The 20,230-nt window shown below is 46.2% G+C and overlaps 2 protein-coding genes across 2 annotated transcripts; one reads left to right on the top strand and one right to left on the bottom strand.

Moving 5' to 3' along the window:
• The first annotated feature begins 571 nt into the window (after positions 1-571).
• LOC102272138 (olfactory receptor 6Z7-like) lies at positions 572-1,546 on the top strand. Its single transcript, XM_070388076.1, has one exon. The coding sequence runs from the start codon at positions 572-574 to the stop codon at positions 1,544-1,546; it is 975 nt and encodes a 324-aa protein (XP_070244177.1).
• A 4,904-nt stretch (positions 1,547-6,450) lies between these two features.
• LOC102271856 (olfactory receptor 6Z7) lies at positions 6,451-7,389 on the bottom strand. The gene has a single exon (XM_070388075.1). The coding sequence runs from the start codon at positions 7,387-7,389 to the stop codon at positions 6,451-6,453; it is 939 nt and encodes a 312-aa protein (XP_070244176.1).
• Positions 7,390-20,230: the final 12,841 nt, after the last annotated feature.

Here is a 20,230-nt window from a genome sequence, read left to right as displayed (position 1 = left end):
AACCATTACTGCTGGGCCTTCTCTCTAATAAACAGTGGCAAATTTCCTCTAGAAATCCAACCCAGTTTAGAGAAGGAAGTGTCTCACATTAAGGAGTTGTGAGTCTTCCTTTACTGAAAACTGCAGACAACTTCTGGGGTCCTGGCACATTTTTCAAAACAAAAAGAAAGAAATCCAATCCAGAAAACACCACTTAAGGTCATCAAATGTAAAGGAATAATTGTGTCTTGCTCTAAAAAGCACTTTCTCATCTATTTTCATGTTTAATATCCGTAAGGACCAAAGATTTTGTGGGTCCCATACCTTTGACCTCCACTTTACAGATGACATAATACAGGCTCATTCAGGATGAGTGTCTTCTCTATGATTACAGATGTAGCAAGTACAGTGTTAAGCTTCCTGTTTCCAGTTTTGCGATTTCCCAGTTGCTCCTTGCTGTGCTCCTGACGACGGTCAGGCTACAGCAAAGCAGCTTTGTCTCAACAGCCCCTAACTGCATATGCTCTTCCTTGCTGGCCAATTTATTTCTGATGGATTATGGCCTCTAAAAGCCTGTTTCTTCCTTACTTAGATGGAGAGGGCTCTGTACTTGGGCAATATGTCTGGAGTGCAAGAGTTTATCCTGCTGGGTCTGTCTGCCAGGCAAGGCGTGAGGGTCGTGGTGCTTGCCGTCTTCCTGCCCCTCTACCTGCTGACCCTCCTGGAGAACGCCCTCATCGTCTTCCTCGTCTGCAGCCACACCGAGCTCCACAAGCCCATGTACTTCTTCCTGGGCAATCTGAGCTGCCTGGAGATGTGCTACGTGTCAGTGACCATGCCCAGCCTGCTCGCGGGGCTGTGGACGGGACCCTACCACGTGCCCTTCACAGCCTGCCTGATTCAGCTTTTTTTATTCATCTCCCTCATTAGCACCAAGTGTACCCTCCTGGCTTCCATGGCCTGTGACCGCTACGTGGCCATCTGCCACCCACTGCGCTACCCGCTGCTCATGCGGCCCCAGGTCTGCCTGGGCTTGGCCGGGACTTCGTGGCTTGGTGGGCTGCTGGTCTCGGTGGCCAAGACAGCGTGCATCGCCAGCGTGTCCTACTGCGGCCCCAACGTCCTCAACCACTTCTTCTGTGACGTCTCCCCGCTGCTCAACCTGTCCTGCACCCACGTGGCCCTGACAGAGCTGGTGGACTTCCTCTCAGCCATCGTCATCTTCTGTGGGACGCTGCTGGTCGCCCTGGCCTCCTACTCGGCCATCGGGGTGGCGGTGCTCCGCATGCCTTCGGCCACCGCCCGGCGCAAGGCCTTCTCCACCTGCACCTCCCACCTGGTGGTGGTGGGCATCTTCTACTCGGTGGCCCTCTTCATGTATTCCTGCCCCAGCCGCGTCGAGTCCACTGACCTCCACAAGCTGCTGTCAGTCATCTACACGGTGGTCACGCCTGCCTGCAGCCCAGTGGTCTACTGCCTGAGGAACAGGGAGGTCCACGCGGCCCTGTGGAGAACCTTCCACCCCCACAAGGGCTCCTCAGTGAGAACTGACATCTCCCGCTCCTGACTTTAAAACTTTCACGGCCAAAACAGACACACACACACACGCAACTTCCAAAGCCAAATAGAAACCCAGAGGGAAGTATTTGCAATATAGCATACAAAGGATTCTTTAAATAAAGGAGAAACATATGAAAACTCGAGAGAAAAACAAAATGAAAATCATCATGAACAAGCAGATTCTTGAAGGAAACACGTAGGTGGCTGATAACCTACCCCCCAAATGTGCGTCCTCTCCAGTAATCCAAGAAATGGAAATTTACTCCTTGCCCACTGAAAAAAGATAATGTAATATTTAAACTTAAGTACAAGTTTTTATTGTTACATTGTGAAATTTGGAATAAACATTATTTTATTGAAAATTTTTGCAAACACTGCAAATGCCCACCAACATGAAATTATTTAAATGTTACGTTATATGTTGTGCTGTGCCGTGTTTAGTCGCTCATTCATGTCCAACTCTTTGTGATCCCATGGACTGTAGCCTGCCAGGCTCCTCTGTCCATGGGACTTCTTCAGATAGTAATACTGGAGCAGGTTGCCATGCCTCCAGGGGATCTTCCCAATCTAGGGATCGAATCCAGGTCTCCCACATTGCAGGTGGATTCTTTACCATTTGAGCCCCCAGGAAAGCCCATGAATACTGGAGTGGGTAGCCTATCCCTTCTCCAGGGGATCTTCCTGACCCAGGAATTGAACCAGGGTCTTCTGCATTGCAGGCAGATTCTTTACCAGCTGAGCTACCATGGAAGCCAATTATGCTATATATACAGTGTGAAATCACATGTATTCATTAAAGAGATTAAACTAGATACTGTCATTGAGAGATGGTATGTTGTCGAGTTAAACATGAAAGAAGCAATATAAAAGTATGTCAAAGATTTGTAAAACAATAATAATAAATAGACCGATTGTAGTCGTTATTTAAGTTAATATTTGCCTACAAAGTTGGACCATAAAGAAGGCTGAGTGTGAAAGAATTGATGCTTTTGAAATGTGGTGTTGGAGAAGACTCTTGAGAGTCACTTGGACTGCAAGGAGATCCAACCAGTCCTAGGTTGGATCCTAGGAAAGGAAATCAACCTAAAGGAAATTAACCCTGAATATTCATTGGAAGGACTGATGCTGAAGCTGAAGCTCCAATACTTTGGCCACCTGATTCGAAGTGTGGACTCACTGGAAAAGACCCTGATGTGGGGAAAGAGTGAAGGCAGGAGGAGAAGGGGGTGGCAGAGGGTGAGATGGCTGAACGGCATCACTGACTCAGTGGACATGAGTTTGAGCAAACTCTGGGACATGGTGAAGGACAGGGAAGCCTGGTGTGCTGCAGTCCCTGGGGTCACAGAGTCAGATACAACTTAGCTGAACAAAACAATAATGCCTAGAAAAAGGGCTTTCCAAGTGCCTCAGTGGTAAAGAACCTGCCTACCAATGCAGAAGGCACAGGAGATGGGGGTTCAATCCCTGGATTGGGAAGATCCCTTGCAGAAGGAACTGGAAACCCACTCCAGTTTTCTTGCCTGGGAAATCCCATGGACAGAGGAGCCTGGTGGGCTACAGTCCATGGGGTTGCAAAAGAGTCAGACACAACTGAATACTCACACAGGGTCTTAGAGGATATCTAGAAAGGGATCCGAAAAGGTGTATATCAGTTATTAGCCGTGTTTTTAGGCGAGAGGCCTCAGAGGACTTGTATTTTCTATTTTATACATTTGAATATTTTGCAATTTTCTAGGATTACCTTTATAATTGAAAAAAATAAGCATATTATGAGAGAAAACAGAAATTCCAAGAATGAACTTCTGTAGAATGACCTACTCATCATATTAGCATATTTTTATTTTTATTTTAAGTAATAAAAATTCATGCTGACAGAGCCTCAAGAGAACTGACCATGTTCTTGTGCGGTTTGTGAGAGTTAATGTCGGTGTGTTTTAGAAGGGCAGTTTACTAATAAATAACAAAAAGTCTTGAGGGTCTGCATGGCCTTGCATTCATTAATTCTACTTTGGGAATTTATCCTGGAGAAGAAAGGGAAAGATATGGGTGAAACTGACCCATTACAGGGCCTTCTCTGGTGTTCCAGTGGATAAGACTCAATGTTCCCGATGTAGGCGGCGTGGGTTCAAACCCTGGTCAGGCAACTAGATCCCACATGCTGCAGCCAAGACCTGGTGCAGCCATTAAAGAAAACATGTTTGAAAAGTTGACCTACACTGTCACCCATTCTAGACTGTTTGTGCACAAATAACCCAATGCTGCTGCTGCTAAGTCGCTTCAGTCATGTCCGACCCTGTGCAACCCCATAGACGGCAGCCCACCAGGCCTCCCCGTCCCTGGGATTCTCCAGGCAAGAACACTGGAGTGGGTTGCCATTTCCTTCTCTAGTGCATGAAAGTGAAGTTGCTCAGTTGTGTCTGACTCTTAGCGACCCCATGGACTGCAGCCTACTACCCAATAGTCCATCCCCCAAAAGGCAACAGAAATGGCCAATAAACTGTGGAATAATGTTCCACCTCCACCTCTACTAAAGAAATGAAACCCAATGTAGTGGAATGAAAGCTGGTAGCGGAACATCTTTTAATACGCTCACAGCACCTTAAAAGGAAATTCTCTGAGAAAACGCAGTGTTGGTTGGACGTGGGGGCAAGTTACCCTCCAAGACAGCTGTGGGCATGTAGATTGAGGCCTTGTTTCTGGAAAGCAATTTGCTAATATTTATCAAATTTTGAATGCACATGCACTTTGACATGGCTGTTACCGTTTTTATCTTCATGCTCTAGATTTTGAATAGCCTTGGATTCTGTTTGCCAAAATTTCCAGCCCTCTGTCCTCCAGGCTCTTTCTGCCTGGGTGGGATGATGTGAGTGGCCAGTCCTAGACCAAATCACTTAATCCCTGGCACGTTAACCTGGAATGCTACCAGAATCATTCTCATACGTGTATTTTTATAGGTCAGTGTTTTAATCTTCCTGTGAGAAATCTGCAGAAGTGGAGATTCAGCGTCAAAGTGTCAAAGGCAAAATTCAAATACCAGTTTGTTCTCCAAGAGGGTTTCAGCAATTTATGCCTCCATCAGCAGTCTATGAGAGGGAATTAGCGCATCTCAAAGCCAGCTCAGCTGTTAGTTGCTCAGTCGTGTCTGACTCTGTGATCCCCCATGGCTCCCAGGCTCCTCTGGAATCCCATGGAATTCTCCAAGTTAGAATACTGGATTGGGTTGTCATTCCCTTCTCCAGGGGATTTTTCCAACCCAGAGATCGAACCCTTGCACTGCAGGCAGATCCTTTACCGTCTGAGCCACCAGGGACACCCCAACCTCAACTCAGCTTTAGGTCTTAACAGTCTCTTGAATCTTTCCTGATCTGATACAGTGATGGTAAACATCATAACTAGCATGTTTGCTGAGTATTAAGGAGATTTATTAGATTCATTGGTCATTTGCATGATCTAATCTATAAATTGCCATTTATAATTGCCCTGCTTACCCTGACATACATGTATTCTGAAAGTAGAACATCGGTCACTTTGAAAGAGCTTGACAGTTCTTTAAAAAGTTAAATATAGCATTAGCATGTGTGCTGCGTGCTAAGTCACTTCATTTGTGTTCGAATCTTTGTGATCCTATAGACTGTAGCCCACCAGGCTCCTCTGTCCATGGGATTTCCCAGGCAAGAATACTGGAGTGGGTTGCCATTTCCTTCTCTAGGAGATCTTGCCCCAGGGATCGAACCCACATCTCTTATGTTTCCTGCATTGGCAGGCAGGTTCTTTACCATTTGCACCAGCTGGGAAGCCCCGAGCATTAGTATACAACCCGGCAATTCCACTCCTAGGCATATACCCAAGAGAAAAGAAAACGTGTTTCCACAGAAAGGGTGGTATAAAAATGTTTACAGCAGCACCATCCCTAACAGCTAAAAAGTGAAAACAACGCAAGTGTCTTTCAACTGAGGAATGAGCAAACTAAATATAATGGAATATTATGAAACCATAAAAAGGAATAAAGTACGGAAGCATGCTGCAATACGCACAAACCTTGAAAATATGCTAAATGAAAGAAGCCACAATTAAAAGTCCACGTATTATCTGATTTCAATTACGCAAAATGTCTAATCAGGCATTAGACATTTTAGAGACACATTAGAGAGAAAGATGAATGATTTCTTAGGGCTGGGGGGTGGAATAGGGGATTGGGAGTGACTTCTGGTGTGTACAGATTTCTTGTTTAAAACGTTGGAATATAATCACTTTACAAAGCTGTGTTAGTTTCTGCTGTCCAGCAGCGTGGATCAGCCATATGTATACATATATCCGCTCCCTCTTGAACCTCTCACCTCGCACCCCACTCCACCAGGTCATCCCAGAGCACTGAGCTGAGCTCCCTGTGCCACACAGCACCTTCCCACCAGCCACCCGTCTTACTCAGGATGCTGTTCATATGTCAGTGCTACTCCCTCCATTCATCCCACCCTCCCCTTTGCCCCTCTGTGCCCACAAGTCCATCCTCTACATCTGCATCTCTATTCCTCCTCTGGAAATAGTCTCATCTGCACCATTTTTCTAGATTCCATATGTATGCATTAAGGTACAATATCTGTTTTTCTTTTTCTGATTTACTTCACTCTGTATGACAGACTCTCGGTTCATCCAGATCACGACAAATGACCTGATTTCATTCCTTTTCATGGCTGAGTAATATTCCATTGCACATCTGTACCACATCTTCTTTATCCGTTCATCTTGGTGGTGATGAAAATGTCCTGGAGTCAGATAATGGTATGGGTTGCACAACATTGTGAATGTGATAAATAGCCACTGAATCATACATTTTCAAAGGAAGAAGTGCATGCTGTGTAAATATCAAGTATCGACAACTTGAGTTCTCCACCATGCCTTAGCTGGTCAGCCTCAGGACCCACGCAGAGCTCTACGGAAAGCTGCCTGGACCTCCCTGTTCCGCAGGCAGTAGATGACTGGATTGCACATGGGCGTGGCCACCGTGTAGACGACCGACAGCACCTTGTTGAGGTCCATGGCCTCTATGCGGCTGGGGCGAGCGTAGATGAAGAGGGCTGCCGAGTAGAAGATGCCCACCACCACCAGGTGGGAGGCGCAGGTGGAGAAGGCCTTGCACCGGGCAGCTGCTGATGGCATGTGGAGCACGGCCCTGCCAATGGCCACATAGGAGGCTATGGCCACCAGGAGGGAGCCCCAGAGGATGATGATGGCTGAGAGGAAGTCCACCAGCTCGGTCAGGGCCACGTGGGTGCAGGACAGGTTGAGCAGCGGGGAGACGTCACAGAAGAAGTGGTTGAGGACGTTGGGGCCGCAGTAGGACAGGCTGGCGATGCACGCTGTCTTAGCCACCGAGACCAGCAGCCCACCAAGCCACGAAGTCCCGGCCAAGCCCAGGCAGACCTGGGGCTGCATGAGCAGCGGGTAGTGCAGTGGGCGGCAGATGGCCACGTAGCGGTCATAGGCCATGGAGGCCAGAAGGGTGCACTCTGTGCAGATGAGGGTGATGAAGAAGAAGAGTTGGGTCATGCAGGCTGGGAAGGGCACGTGGTAGGGTCCCATCCACAGCCCCATGAGCAGGCTGGGCATGGTCACCGACACGTAGCACATCTCCAGGCAGCTGAGGTTGCCCAGGAAGAAGTACATGGGCTTGTGGAGCTCGGTGTGGCTGCAGACGAGGAAGACGATGAGGGCGTTCTCCAGGAGGGTCAGCAGGTAGAGGGTCAGGAAGACGGCAAACAGGACTTCCCTTGTTTCTGGGCTCATGGACAAGCCCAGCAAGACAAATTCCTGGACCCTTGTCACGTTGCCCAACTCCAGGGACCTCTCCATCTAAGCACAAAACACACTGCGAAGTAGTTCACAAAGCTGTCTCTGTACACCTTGCCTCACCCAGATGCAAGCCATCATGCCGCTTGGGTAAATGAGACACCCTCTTCTCTGGCCTCCCTGATTCCATTCTTGCTGCTACAATGCTCCAAGAAGTAGCTAATGGAGCCTTTGAAAAGCACCGTCCTCTAGGGTCACTCCTCTGGTTAAAGCTTTTAATCTCTCCCCAGTTATTCTTAGAATAAACCTCATGTTCCGCATCAAACTTTGCCAGTTGCTTCAGGTCTTTTGGGGGGGGGGGCGGTGGAGACGGCTTTTTCAAAATTAATTTTGTATTGGAGTAGACTCGCCTTACAGTGCTGTGTTATTTTCTACCGTACAACAAAGTGAATCAGCCATGCGTGTACAGACACTCCCTGCCGCTTGGACGTGCTTCCCAGTCAGGTCTCCACAGAGCACTGAGTAGAGTTCCCCGCGCTATACAGTGGGTTCTCGTCACTCATCTCTTTACGCACAGTATCAATAGTGGATATGTGTCTTTCCCAGTCTCCCAGCTCCTCCTACCCCACCACTCCACACGCCCCTTTGGTATCCACATTTGTTATCCATGTCTGTCTCTACTTCTGCTTTGCAAATAAGATCATCTGTCCCATTTCCCTGTATTCCACGTACTTGTGTTAATATACGATATTTGTTCTCTTTCTGGCTTGCTTTACCCTGTGTAACAGTCTCTAGGTTCAGCCCCATGTCTACAAATGACCCTCTTTCACTCCTTTTTATGACCGAGTACTAGTCCATCTGTGTGCGTGCACCACATCTTCCTTATCCATTCCTCTGTGCACAGACACTCGTAGCTTCCATGTAGCGCCTGTTGCTACAGTGAACAATGGGGGGTGCACATGTATTTTGAATTGTTTTTCTCTGGGTATATGCCCAGGAGTGGGATTACTGGGTCATATGGTGGCTCTATTTTCAGTTTTTAAGGAACCGCCATACTGTTTTCTCAGTGGCTGTATCAGTTTTAGCTCACGTCATGGTTCCTCTTCCATCCATCAAAGCCCTACAGGGACGCTTCCATTTCCTCAAATGTTGCAAGGTCCCGCCAGCCTTAAAGAATTCCCACGTGGAGTCCCTTTTGTCTGGAACACTTTCTCCCCCTTCCTGCTTTTCCCATTTCTGGGAATCCTAGACATCTTTGGCATAATTTTTCAATGTCTTGTCTTCAGATAAGTCTTCCTTAAAAAATTCTCTATCAAACCGTGTGTCTTTATTTTCTATCCGCGTATTACAAACCAACTGTTATCATTTTGAATTACTTGTGTGTTTGTTCAGTTATTCAGTGTGTCTCCAACTGGGCTGTAAGCCTGGGGGAAGGAGCTGGGTCTATCTCACTCAGAACTCTACCCTGGAGGCCTGGCAAAAGAGCACGTTGCCCGGTACGTTACAGGTATTCAGTACACGTTTATTTAATGTGTGATGGATCAAGGGTGGGTTTAAGGGCACCACATCTTCTGGGAGGTGTAGAACCCCAGGATGGGGGTGTTGGCTGAGCGCACCTGATCTCGGCCTTGGTGGTGTGTCTTCAGGTTCTGGTGGTTGTTGATTTGCAAGGGAGCTGACACAGTGTGGGCGGAAGAATACACACCTTGAGGCAGGACTCCTGCCTTGTCTGCTCATGTCATCCCAGAAACATCTCGGGAGTGTCGACATATACTCTGCCCAGTACAGAGTGGGCACGAAGACAAACAGACGTGGCTGTCTAATAGCACTTCTCTCTGCTATGAGTGTGTGCGTGTGTTAGTCACTCAGCAGTGTCCAGCTCTTTGTGATCCCACGGACTATACCCGCCAGGCCCCTCTGTCCATGGGATTTCCCAGAATACTGGAGTGGATTGCCCTTTTCCTTCTGCAGGGGATCTTCCCGACCCAGGGTTCGAACCCAGGTCTCCTGCACTGCAGGCAGATTCTTTCCCACTAAGCCACCAAGGAAGCCCGGCTTTCTAGCTAAGTATCCCTTATTGGCTAAACTTGGGCGAGTTACCTAACCTGTCCTACCCTCAATAGACTTTCAAGGGAAAAAAAGAAGATACATTTAATTAGCTTCATCTCAGATGATCTAATATCTGCATCATTAAATAAAGTCAGATAGACCTGGATCTGAACATTCAATCTTCCACCAAATAGCTGTGTCCATGGGGTCGCAAAGAGTTGGACACGACTTAGCAACTGAACGACAATGACTGACTAGCCGTGAGATTTAGACAAGCTACAGGTTCTTGTAAAACCTCATTAGCAAGTTGGGGATAATTTTAGTACTTACAGAGTACTCATAGGGTTGCCGTGTATCAGGTTTCTGACACAGGGCACACAACCGATGCTATCTGTTAATATTAAATAGTATGCCAGGGGCTTTCTTGGTGGTCCAGTGGTTATGGCTTCATGCATGCTTCCACTGCAAGGGGGTGTGGCTTTGACCCCTGGTCAGGGAACTAAAATCCTGCATACAGTGTGGCCCCCCCAAAAAAATTAAAACTAAATAAATAGTATGCCATCCAAATATAGGTATCATCTCTCATTAATTATTACTAATGAATAATAATTGAGTGAATAAATGAATTAAAATAATAATAATGAATAATAATTGATAATTATTAATTAACAATCTCAATAGATATACGTTACTTCACCAACACAGGCTGCGACCATTCTGTGAGTGAAGTGTTACGTGCTGTGTTTTGCAGATCGGGAACTAAAGCTTGGAGAGGTGAAGAGACTTGCTCAGGGTCGCACCTGGGTCCCTCTAGTCCTGAAGCCAGAGATCATTCCTCTAGACTCTGCCGCTTCTCCGTGTGAAATGACTCGCATGTGCTTGAACCTGAACCATGAAGTTGTCCTTTGCTCTGACCTCCAAACTGGATTTCAGTCCTGGCTTAGTCACGTAACCTATTCTCACAGAGGAAGCACCCATGCACACAGCAAGAGAGGGCAGAAATTTGATGAACGGGTATCTATTTGCACAAGCAAGGGCTGGGGAAACCTCTGACATTTTAACTGAGCCTTGAAGGGTTCTGAAAGTTAGAATTCTGAAAGTTAGAAAACAGATACAGTGATGGGCAACCCAGGGAGAAGGAACAGCTCCAGCAGAGACATAAAGCTGTGACCAGACGTGGACCCAAGTCACTCAGCTTTGTGGGAACGTCAGCCCTGATTCCCAGCTCCCCGCCCAGCTGTTCCTTTTCCAGCAAGCCTGAGTGACACCTTGGTACAACAGAAAGACTTCAGGCTTCAGAATCACGTGGACCTGAGGTCCAACTCCAAATTCTCTACACTTACTGGGATCACATCAAGCATTTTTACTTATGCAACTTCAGTTTCTCCGTTCATAAAACAGGAACCATATTTATTATAAGTTTGTTGTTGTTCAGTTGCTAAGTTATGTCTGCCTCCTTGCAACCTCATGGACTGCAGTGCTCCAGGCTCTTCTGTCATTCACTATCTCCCAGAGCTGCTCAAACTCATGTCCATTGAGTTGGTGATGCCATCCAACCATCTCATCCTCTGTCACCCACTTTCTCCTTTTGCCTTCAGTCTTTCCCAGCATCAGGGTCTTTTCAAATGAGCTGGCTCTTCACATAGGTGACCGAAGTACTGGAGATTCAGCTTCAGCATCAGTCCTTCCAATGAACATTCAGGACTGATCTCCTTTAGGATGAACTGGTTTGACCTCCTTGCAGTCCAAGGGACTCTCAAGGGACTTCTCCAACACCACAGTTCAAAAGCATCAATTTTTTGGTGCTCAGTAGTTCAGGTGATAAAGCTCCACCTGCAATGCAGGAAACCCAGTTTCAATCCCTGGGTCAGGAAGACTCCTCTGGAGGAGGAAAGGGATACCCACTCTAGGATTCTTGCCTGGAAAATCCCATGGACAGGGAAGCCTGGTGGGCTACAGCCCGTTGGGTCACAAAGAGTTGGACATGACTGAATGACTAACACACACAACCTTCTTTATGGTCCAACTCTCACGTCCATACGTGACCACTGGAAATACCATTGCTTTGACTAGACAGACCTTTGTTGGCAAAGTAATGTTTCTGCTTTTTAATACGCTGTCTAGGTTGGTCATAGCTTTCCTTCAAAGGAGCTAGCATATTTTAATTTCATGGCTGCAGTCACCATCTGCAGTGATTTTTGGAGCCCAAGAAAACAGTCTGTCACCGTTTCCACTTTTCCCCCATATCCTTGCAATGAAGTGATGGGACCAGATGCCATGATCTTAGTTTTTTGAATGTTGAGTTTTAAGCCAGCTTTTTCACTCTCCTCTTTCACTCTCATCAAGAGCCTCTTTATTCTTCTTTATAAGTATATCATCAGATTATTTAGAGAATTTATGGAGATAATTCAGGGGAGCCACTCAGCAAAGCACCTGACGTAGAGTAGTTGTCTGTATGTACCATTTCCTGTCTTACCTTCTCTACATTTCCTTCACTTTGTTCCCCAGCAAATGAAATACCCGGTATCCTTACCTGAAAATCTCGAGTAAGATGAGTCTATCAGAATGGATACAGTTAAGTCTCCTTCCTTCCTTGATGTCTCTGCCTCAGTGATGAGATGGCCAGAGCATCCACTCAGGGAAAGAATTTTCAGGAAGGGGCCAGAGGGTTCAGCAATCGGAAGACAAGGGTATCTCCTTGAAATAATGCCAATGTGTGGGGAGCTGACCTCGGTCCTGAGCAGGAGTTCCCAGCAGACCCACCGCACACCATAACCCACCGCATCCTCCAAACTGCGTGTGTCTGGACACCGCCAGGGTGCCTTTGTCCTCCCTGCCGACCAGCAGGGAAAACATCTTAAACCAAAGCTGAGGCTCTCTGACACCTCCCTTCCCTGATCTCTGTGGAATTACAGAACTGATGGGAAAGTTTTTTTTTTCCTCTAAATTTCAATTGGACTTGAGATAAGTAGGCAAAAGCACCCCTAATTTGCAATCTGTCTTTAGGCCATATCAGTAAGCATTCATTGATAGCCTACTGTGTGCTAGAACGTGATCTGTATGCTGGGAACACAAAAACTAACAGATTTCACTTCTGTTGAAAGTCTGTAGTAGCGGTGGACATGGATTAGATGAGGACCAGAAATCGGCAAAGTGGAGAGGAAGGAGACTCGGCTAGTTATGGGGACTTATAGGGGAATTCTGGCTTCCTTGGTGGCTCAGAAGGTAAAGAATCTGCCTGCCAATGCAGGAGAACCAGGTTCGATTCCTGGGTCAGGGGGATCCCCTGGAGAAGGAAATGGCAACCCACTCCTGTATTTTTGTCTGGAGAATTCCATGGACAGATGAGCCTGGTAGGTACAGTCTTTGGTGTCACAAAGAGTCAGACATGATTGAGAGACTAACACTTAAAAAAACACTATAGCAGATTTTTTTTTTTTAATGTAGTAACTGAATTAAAGGTTGAGAAAGACTTCTAAGATTGCCTTCACTCGGCACAAGTCAAGAGACACTTTGTATGCAAGGCAGGCATACAGTAGGTCACATGTAAGATTCTTTTAAGCACTCTCCTCTTTGTTTTCTGTATGAACTTAGAATTTCTCAGCATGATATTTTAGCTTACATTATATGTACCCAAGCTATAACCTTGCATAAGTCCCCGTAACTAGATACACCTCTTTGCACAGTCTTGGACGCCTCCCCAGGCCTGGAACACCTAGTTTCCTTTCATAATGCTATCTTGGCTTATTCTGATCCATTTACTTGGAATATTCTCCCCTGTTTCCTTTCCTCCTGCAGAAATATGAGTCTTCTCTTTTTGGTCTGTTCACTTTGCTTTGGTCTGGCCACACTATGCGGCATGCAGGAGCTTAGCTTCCCAACTAGGGGTTGAACCGGCACCCTCTGCAATGAAAGCGTGGGTTCTCAACCACTGGAGTACCAGGGACGTCCTCTGAGTCACCTTTTGAGGCTGAATTATTTGGGAAAGCTACCACTAGCCTCCTTTATCACTGACCCCAATCATCCCTTTTCTTTTCTTAATGGAATTTCAATTGGCAAAATATGCCTAACAACATTTACCATTTGAGCCAGGTTATAAGCATACAGTTCAGTGACATTGGTGGTGGTAGTGGTTTAGTCGCTAAGTCATGTCTGACTCTCACGTCTGATTCTTAGACCCCATGGACTGTAGCCCACCAGGCTCCTCTGTCCATGGATTCTCCAGGTGACAATACAGGAGTGGGTTTCCCTCCTCTAGGGGATCTTCCTGACCCAGGGATCACACCCATGTCTCTTACATCTGCTGCACTGGCAGGTGGGTTCTTTACCACTAGCACCACCTGGGAAGGCCTAGGAGATAGCCTGGTGCTTTAACAGTTGAGGGCTTGGTATGAAGTTTCTACCAGTATACAAAGGTTGGAGAAGTATAAAAAACACTGGAAACTTTTAATTCTTGCAATTACAAAGCAATTTTTTTTTGGGGGGGGGGGCGGGGGCTGTGCCCACAGCTTATAAAATCTTAGCTCTCTGACCAGGGATTGAACCCAGGCCCAAGGCAATGAGAGTGCCAAGTCCTAACCACTGGACTGCCAGGGAGTTTCCAATATTTTCTTTTTATAAGAAGTTTGAATCTTATGAAACCATATGGCAGAAAGTGAAGAGGAACTAAAGAGCCTCTTGACGAAAGTGAAAGAGGAAAGTGACAAAGTTGGCTTCAAGCTCAACATTCAGAAAAGTAAGATCATGGCATCTGGTCCTGTCACTTCATGGCAAATAGATGGGGAAACAGTGGCTGACTTTATGTTTTTGGGCTCCAAAATCACTGCAGATGGTGATTGCAGTCATGAAATTAAAAGACGCTTAATCCTTGGAAGGAAAGTTATGACCAATCTAGACAGCATATTCAAAAGCAGAGATATTACTTTGCTCAACAAAGGTCCATCTAATCAAGGCTATGGTTTTTCCAGTAGTCATGCATGGATGTGGTGGAGCATCCAAGGAGTGGTGGCTGCACGGGTGCATGAGGGCCGAGAGGAGCTACTCCACGTTCAAGGTCAGGAGGGGCGGCGGTGAGGAGATACCCCTCGTCCAAGGTAAGGAGCAATGGCTGCGCTTTGCTGGAGCAGCTGTGAAGAGATACCCCACGCCCAAGGTAAGAGAAACCCAAGTAAGACGGTAGGTGTTGCAAGAGGGCATCAGACGGCAGACACTGAAACCATACTCACAGAAAACTAGTCAATCTAATCACACTAGGACCACAGCCTTGTCTAACTCAATGAAACTAAGCCATGCCCATGGGGCAACCCAAGACGGGCGGGTCATGGTGGAGAGATCTGACAGAATGTGGTCCACTGGAGAAGGGAATGGCAAACCACTTCAGTATTCTTGCCTTGAGAATCCCATGAACAGTATGAAAAGGCAAAATGATAGGATACTGAAAGAGGAACTCCCCAGGTCAGTAGGTGCCCAATATGCTACTGGAGATCAGTGGAGAAATAACTCCAGAAAGAATGAAGGGATGGCGCCAAAGCAAAAACAATACCCAGTTGTGGATGTGACTGGTGATAGAAGCAAGGTCCGATGCTGTAAACAGCAATATTGCATAGGAACCTGGAATGTCAGGTGCTGGGAGCGAGCTCCGCCCGTGGCCAAGGTCATGAGGAAGGAGGCCCGGCATACACAAAGGCGGGATCGAGCCTCAGGAGTCCCCCTGGAAATTCTCGAGCATCTACCCCCAAAACCAGAATCTGCCTACTTTCTGCTTTGTGCTTTCACCTACACCTCTGACTTTACGGGGGGCTGTCCCCCACTACCTCTCTCTGAAAAAAGAGTTAGCTTACAGCTCCAGTTAATAATTCCTGGGTGTGACAGTGTTTCAACCTACAAACTCCTTTGGAAGTCCTCTAGCCTGCCTGAATAGGTTTTTCCGGCCACATGTGACTGTTCAGAACCTCCCAACTGTGAGAGGCAGGAGATGTTCTAAACTGTCTAAACACAGATTCCTTTGAGTAGTTAAAAGATTGATTAGAAATTGTATTGGTGAAGGGTTTTTCACTTGTTGGGCCAATGTTTGCTGCTAAGTTTCCATATCCCTTACCTGCTGTGTCCTTGGCAGTGTATTGATTAATATAATTGGTGTAAGTAGCAGCTTTAATGTTTGTAACGTTGGACCCTGTTGAATTCTGTTTCTTGTTACAGCCCACCACACCTTTGCCCTATAGGAATGCAACTTTAATGCTTTTGGAGGGTGGCGCCTGACTAATCACCTTTAGAGAAAAATAAGTTTTCTGAAGAAAGGGTCTTAAAATGTTAACAGGCCTCCAGGCCAGAAGATGATGCAAATCACCTAAACTTTTGCATATGATAAGTTTGCAGGAAGAAAGCCTGGCTTACTGCATGACTCTACCCCTTCCCCCATTATCCTCTATGCATAACTTAAGGTATAAAAACTACTTTGGAAAATAAAGTGCGGGCCTTGTTCACCGAAACTTGGTCTCCCCATGTCATTCTTTCTTTCACCTTCTGGCTGAATTTTTCCTCTGAGGCGGGGAAGCTCATCAAGCTTACTAATTTTGCCTGGGCTTCTAAGATCTGACCAGGGAGGCCTTAGTGTCTCCTCTCCTTTGGGAGAACGGGAGGACACCTGTGGCCTTTGTAGGTGACGTAAATTCCCAGCTTTGGAATTTTATTCAGCCTCTTTTCTTCACTGAATTGTCCTACTGAGCTATCCTCATGCTATTACTCTTTATATCTTTGATGAATATTTAAATAAATAGGTCGCCGACGCTGTCTCTCCTTCGAATACCCCGGATCAGCCCGGGCTGGACCCCGGCAGTCAGGTCCATGAATCAAGGCAAATTGGAGGTGGTCAAACAGCAGATGGCAAGAATGAATGTCGACATTCTAGGAATCAGCAAATTAAAATGGACTGGAATGGGTGAATTTAACTCAGATGACCATTATATATACTACTATGGGAAGGAATCCCTTAGAAGAAATGGAGTAGCCATCATGGTCAACAAAAGAGTCCAAAATGCAGTACTTGGATGCAATCTCAAAACGACAGAATGATCTCTGTTCGTTTCCAAGGCAAACCATTCAATATCACAGTAATCCAAGTCTATGCCCCAACCAGTAAAGCTTAAGAAGCTGAAGTTGAATGGTTCTATGAAGACCTAAAAGACCTTTTAGAACTAACACCCAAAAAAGATGTCCTTTTCATTATAGGGGACTGGAATGCAAAAGTAGGAAGTCAAGAAACACCTGGAGTAACAGGCAAATTTGGCCTTGGAATACAGAATGAAGCAGGGCAAAGACTAATAAGAGTTTTGCCAAGAGAATGCACTGGTCATAACAAACACCCTCTTCCAACAACACAAGAGAAGACTCTATACATGGACATCACCAGATGGTCAACACCGAAATCAGATTGATTATATTCTTTGCAGCCAAAGATGGAGAAGCTCTATACAATCAGCAAAAACAAGACTGGGAGCAGACTGTGGCTCAGATCATGAACTCCTTATTGGCAAATTCAGACTGAAATTGAGAAAGTGGGGAAAACCACTAGATCATCCAGGGATGATCTAAATCAAATCCCTTATGATGATACAGTAAAAGTGAGAAATAGATTTAAGGGCCTAGATCTGATAGATAGAGTGCCTGATGAACTATGGATGGAGGTTTGTGACATTGTACAGGAGACAGGGATCAAGACCATTCCCATGGAAAAGAAATGCAAAAAAGCAAAATGGCTGTCTGGGGAGGCCTTACAAATAGCTGTGAAAAGAAGAGAAGTGAAAAGCAAAGGAGAAAAGGAAAGATATAAACATCTGAATGCAGAGTTCCAAAGAATAGCAAGAAGAGATAAGAAAGCCTTCTTCAGCGATCAATGCAAAGAAATAGAGGAAAACAACGGAATGGGAAAGACTAGGGATCTCTTCAAGAAAATCAGAGATACCAAAGGAACATTTCATGCAAAGATGGGCTCGATAAAGGACAGAAATTGTATGGACCTAATAGAAGCAGAAGATATTAAGAAGTGGTGGCAAGAATACACAGAAGAACTTTACAAAAATGATCTTCATGACCAAGATAATCACGATGGTGTGATCACTGACCTACAGCCAGACATCCTGGAATGTGAAGTCAAGTGGGCTTTAGAAAGCATCATTAAAAACAAAGCTAGTGGAGGTGATGGAATTCCAGTTGAGCTATTCCAAATCCTGAAAGATGATGCTGTGAAAGTGCTGCACTCAATATGCCAGCAAATTTGGAAAAGTCAGCAGTGGCCACAGGACTGGAAAAGGTCAGTTTTCATTCCAATCCCAAAGAAAGGCAATGCCAAAGAATGCTCAAACTACCGCATAATTGCACTCATCTCACACGCTAGTAAAGTAATGCTCAAAATTCTCCAAGCCAGGCTTCAGCAATATGTGAACTGTGAACTTCCTGATGTTCAAGCTGGTTTTAGAAAAGGCAGAGGAACCAGAGATCAAATTGCCAACATCCGCTGGATCATGGAAAAAGCAAGAGAGTTATAGAAAAACATCTATTTCTGCTTTATTGACTATGCCAAAGCCTTTGACTGTGTGGATGACAATAAACTGTGGAAAATTTTGAAAGAGATGGAAATACCAGACCACCTGCCCTGTCTCTTGAGAAACCTGTATGCAGGTCAGGGAGCAACAGTTAGAACTGGACATGGAACAACAGACTGGTTCCAAATAGGAAAAGGAGTACATCAAGGCTGTATATTGTCACCCTGCTTATTTAACTTCTATGCAGAGTACATCATGAGAAATGCTGGACTGGAAGAAGCACAAGCTGGAATCAAGATTGCCGGGTGAAATATCAATAACCTCAGATATGCAGATGACACCACCCTTATGGCAGAAAGTGAAGAGGAACTAAAAAGCATCTTGATGAAAGTGAAAGAGGAGAGTGAAAAAGTTGGCTTAAAGCTCAACATTCAGAAAACGAAGATCATGGCATCTGGTCCCATCATTTCATGGCAAATAGATGCGGAAACAGTGGAAACCATGTCAGACTTTTTTTGGGGGGGCTCCAAAATCACTGCAGATGGTGACTGTAGCCATGAAATTAAAAGATGCTTACTCCTTGGAAGGAAAGTTATGACCAACCTAGATAGCATATTCAAAAGCAGAGACATTACTTTGCCAACAAAGGTCCGTCTAGTCAAGGCTATGGTTTTTCCAGTAGTCATGTATGGATGTGAGAGTTGGACTGTGAAGAAGGCTGAGCCCTGAAGAATTGATGCTTTTGAAGTGTGGTGTTGGAGAAGACTCTTGAGAGTCCCTTGGACTGCAAGGAGATCCAACCAGTCCATTGTAAAGGAGATCAGTCTTGGGTGTCCTTTGGAAGGAATGATGCTTAAAGCTCAAACTCCAGTACTTTGGCCACTTCATGTGAAGAGTTGACTCATTGGAAAAGTCTCTGATGCTGGGAGGGATTGGGGGCAGGAGGAGAAGGGGATGACAGGATGAGGTGGTTGGATGGCATCACTGATTCAACAGACATGGGTTTGGGTAAACTCTGGGAGTTGGTGATGGACAGGGAGGCCTGGCGTGCTGCAATTCATGGGGTCGCAAAGAGTTGGACATGACTGAGCAACTGAACTGAAGTGAACTGTATGGATGTGAGAATTGGACTATAAAGAAAGCTGAGTGTGGAAGAATTGATGCTTTTGAACTATGGTGCTGGAGAAGACTCTTGAGAGTTCCTTGGACTGCAAGGAGATCCAACCAGTCCATCCTAAAGGAGATCAGTCCTGAATATTCATTGGAAGGACTGATGTTGAAGCTGAAACTCCAATACTTTGGCCACCTGATGCGAAGAGCTGACTCATTTGAAAATACCCTGATGCTGGGAAAGATTGAGGGCAAGAGGAGAAGGGGATGACAGGATGAGGTGGTTGGATGGCATCACCGACTCAACGGACATGGGTGTGGGTAAACTCTGGGAGTTGGTGATGGACAGGGAGGCCTGGTGTGCTGCAGGCAATGGTGTTGCAAAGAATCAGACACGACTGAGTAACTGAACTGAACTGAAAAAATAAAAACTTTACCTTCCCTGACAGTGAAGTGAAAGTGTTAGTCCCTCAGTTGTGTCCGACTCTCCATGACCCCATGGACTGTAGCCCGCTAGGCTCCTCTGTCCGTAGGATTCTGCAGGCAAGAAGAAGACTGGAGTGGGTTGCCATGCCCTCCTCCGGGGATCTTCCCAACCCAGGGATGGAACCCGAGTCTCCTGCATGCAGGCAGATCCCTTACCACTGCATCACCTGGGATGCCAGTGGGTGCCCTGTAACCTGCAGGGGACTTCTTACTGTCTAGCTGCCCCTACAGGCCGGCAGTTTTCTGGGAACTGGTCTGTGTCTAATTTTTCCCTGTGTTCTCAGTGTCTAGCAGAACCTGGCACAGCACAGGGGTGTGTGAGTGTGTTTGTGAGTTAGAAGTCTTTGATTGTAAGAAACAGAAATCGACTCTATCAGGAGCAAAGGAAGCCCAGGCTGCCACATCTCAATTGGCAGAAGTCTGGAGGGGCCCCTGAACTCTACGTACTCCTTCCAAGTCCTCCCCCTTTTCTTCTCACCCCAACACTCTCAACCTTACCATTGCTTTCTGTGTGGAAACTATCAGGACTCAACTCCTTGGGTCCTTTGCCACTCAGCATATAAAGTCAGGTCCCTTGGGTCATCCTGCATTCTTTGGACTCTAAACCCTTCACCAACCTGTGGTTCTTGTTGTTGCTGTTCAGTCGCTCAGTTGTGTCTGACTCTTTGTGACCCCATGGACAGCAGCATGCCAGGCTCCCCTCCTTCACTGTTTCCTGG

The sequence above is a fragment of the Bos mutus genome, chromosome 18 (genome assembly GCF_027580195.1).
Source record: "Bos mutus isolate GX-2022 chromosome 18, NWIPB_WYAK_1.1, whole genome shotgun sequence".
Classification (NCBI taxonomy): domain Eukaryota; kingdom Metazoa; phylum Chordata; class Mammalia; order Artiodactyla; family Bovidae; genus Bos; species Bos mutus.
The sequence above is the reverse complement of the archived record's forward strand: the minus strand, read 5'-3'. Positions and strand labels throughout refer to the sequence as shown.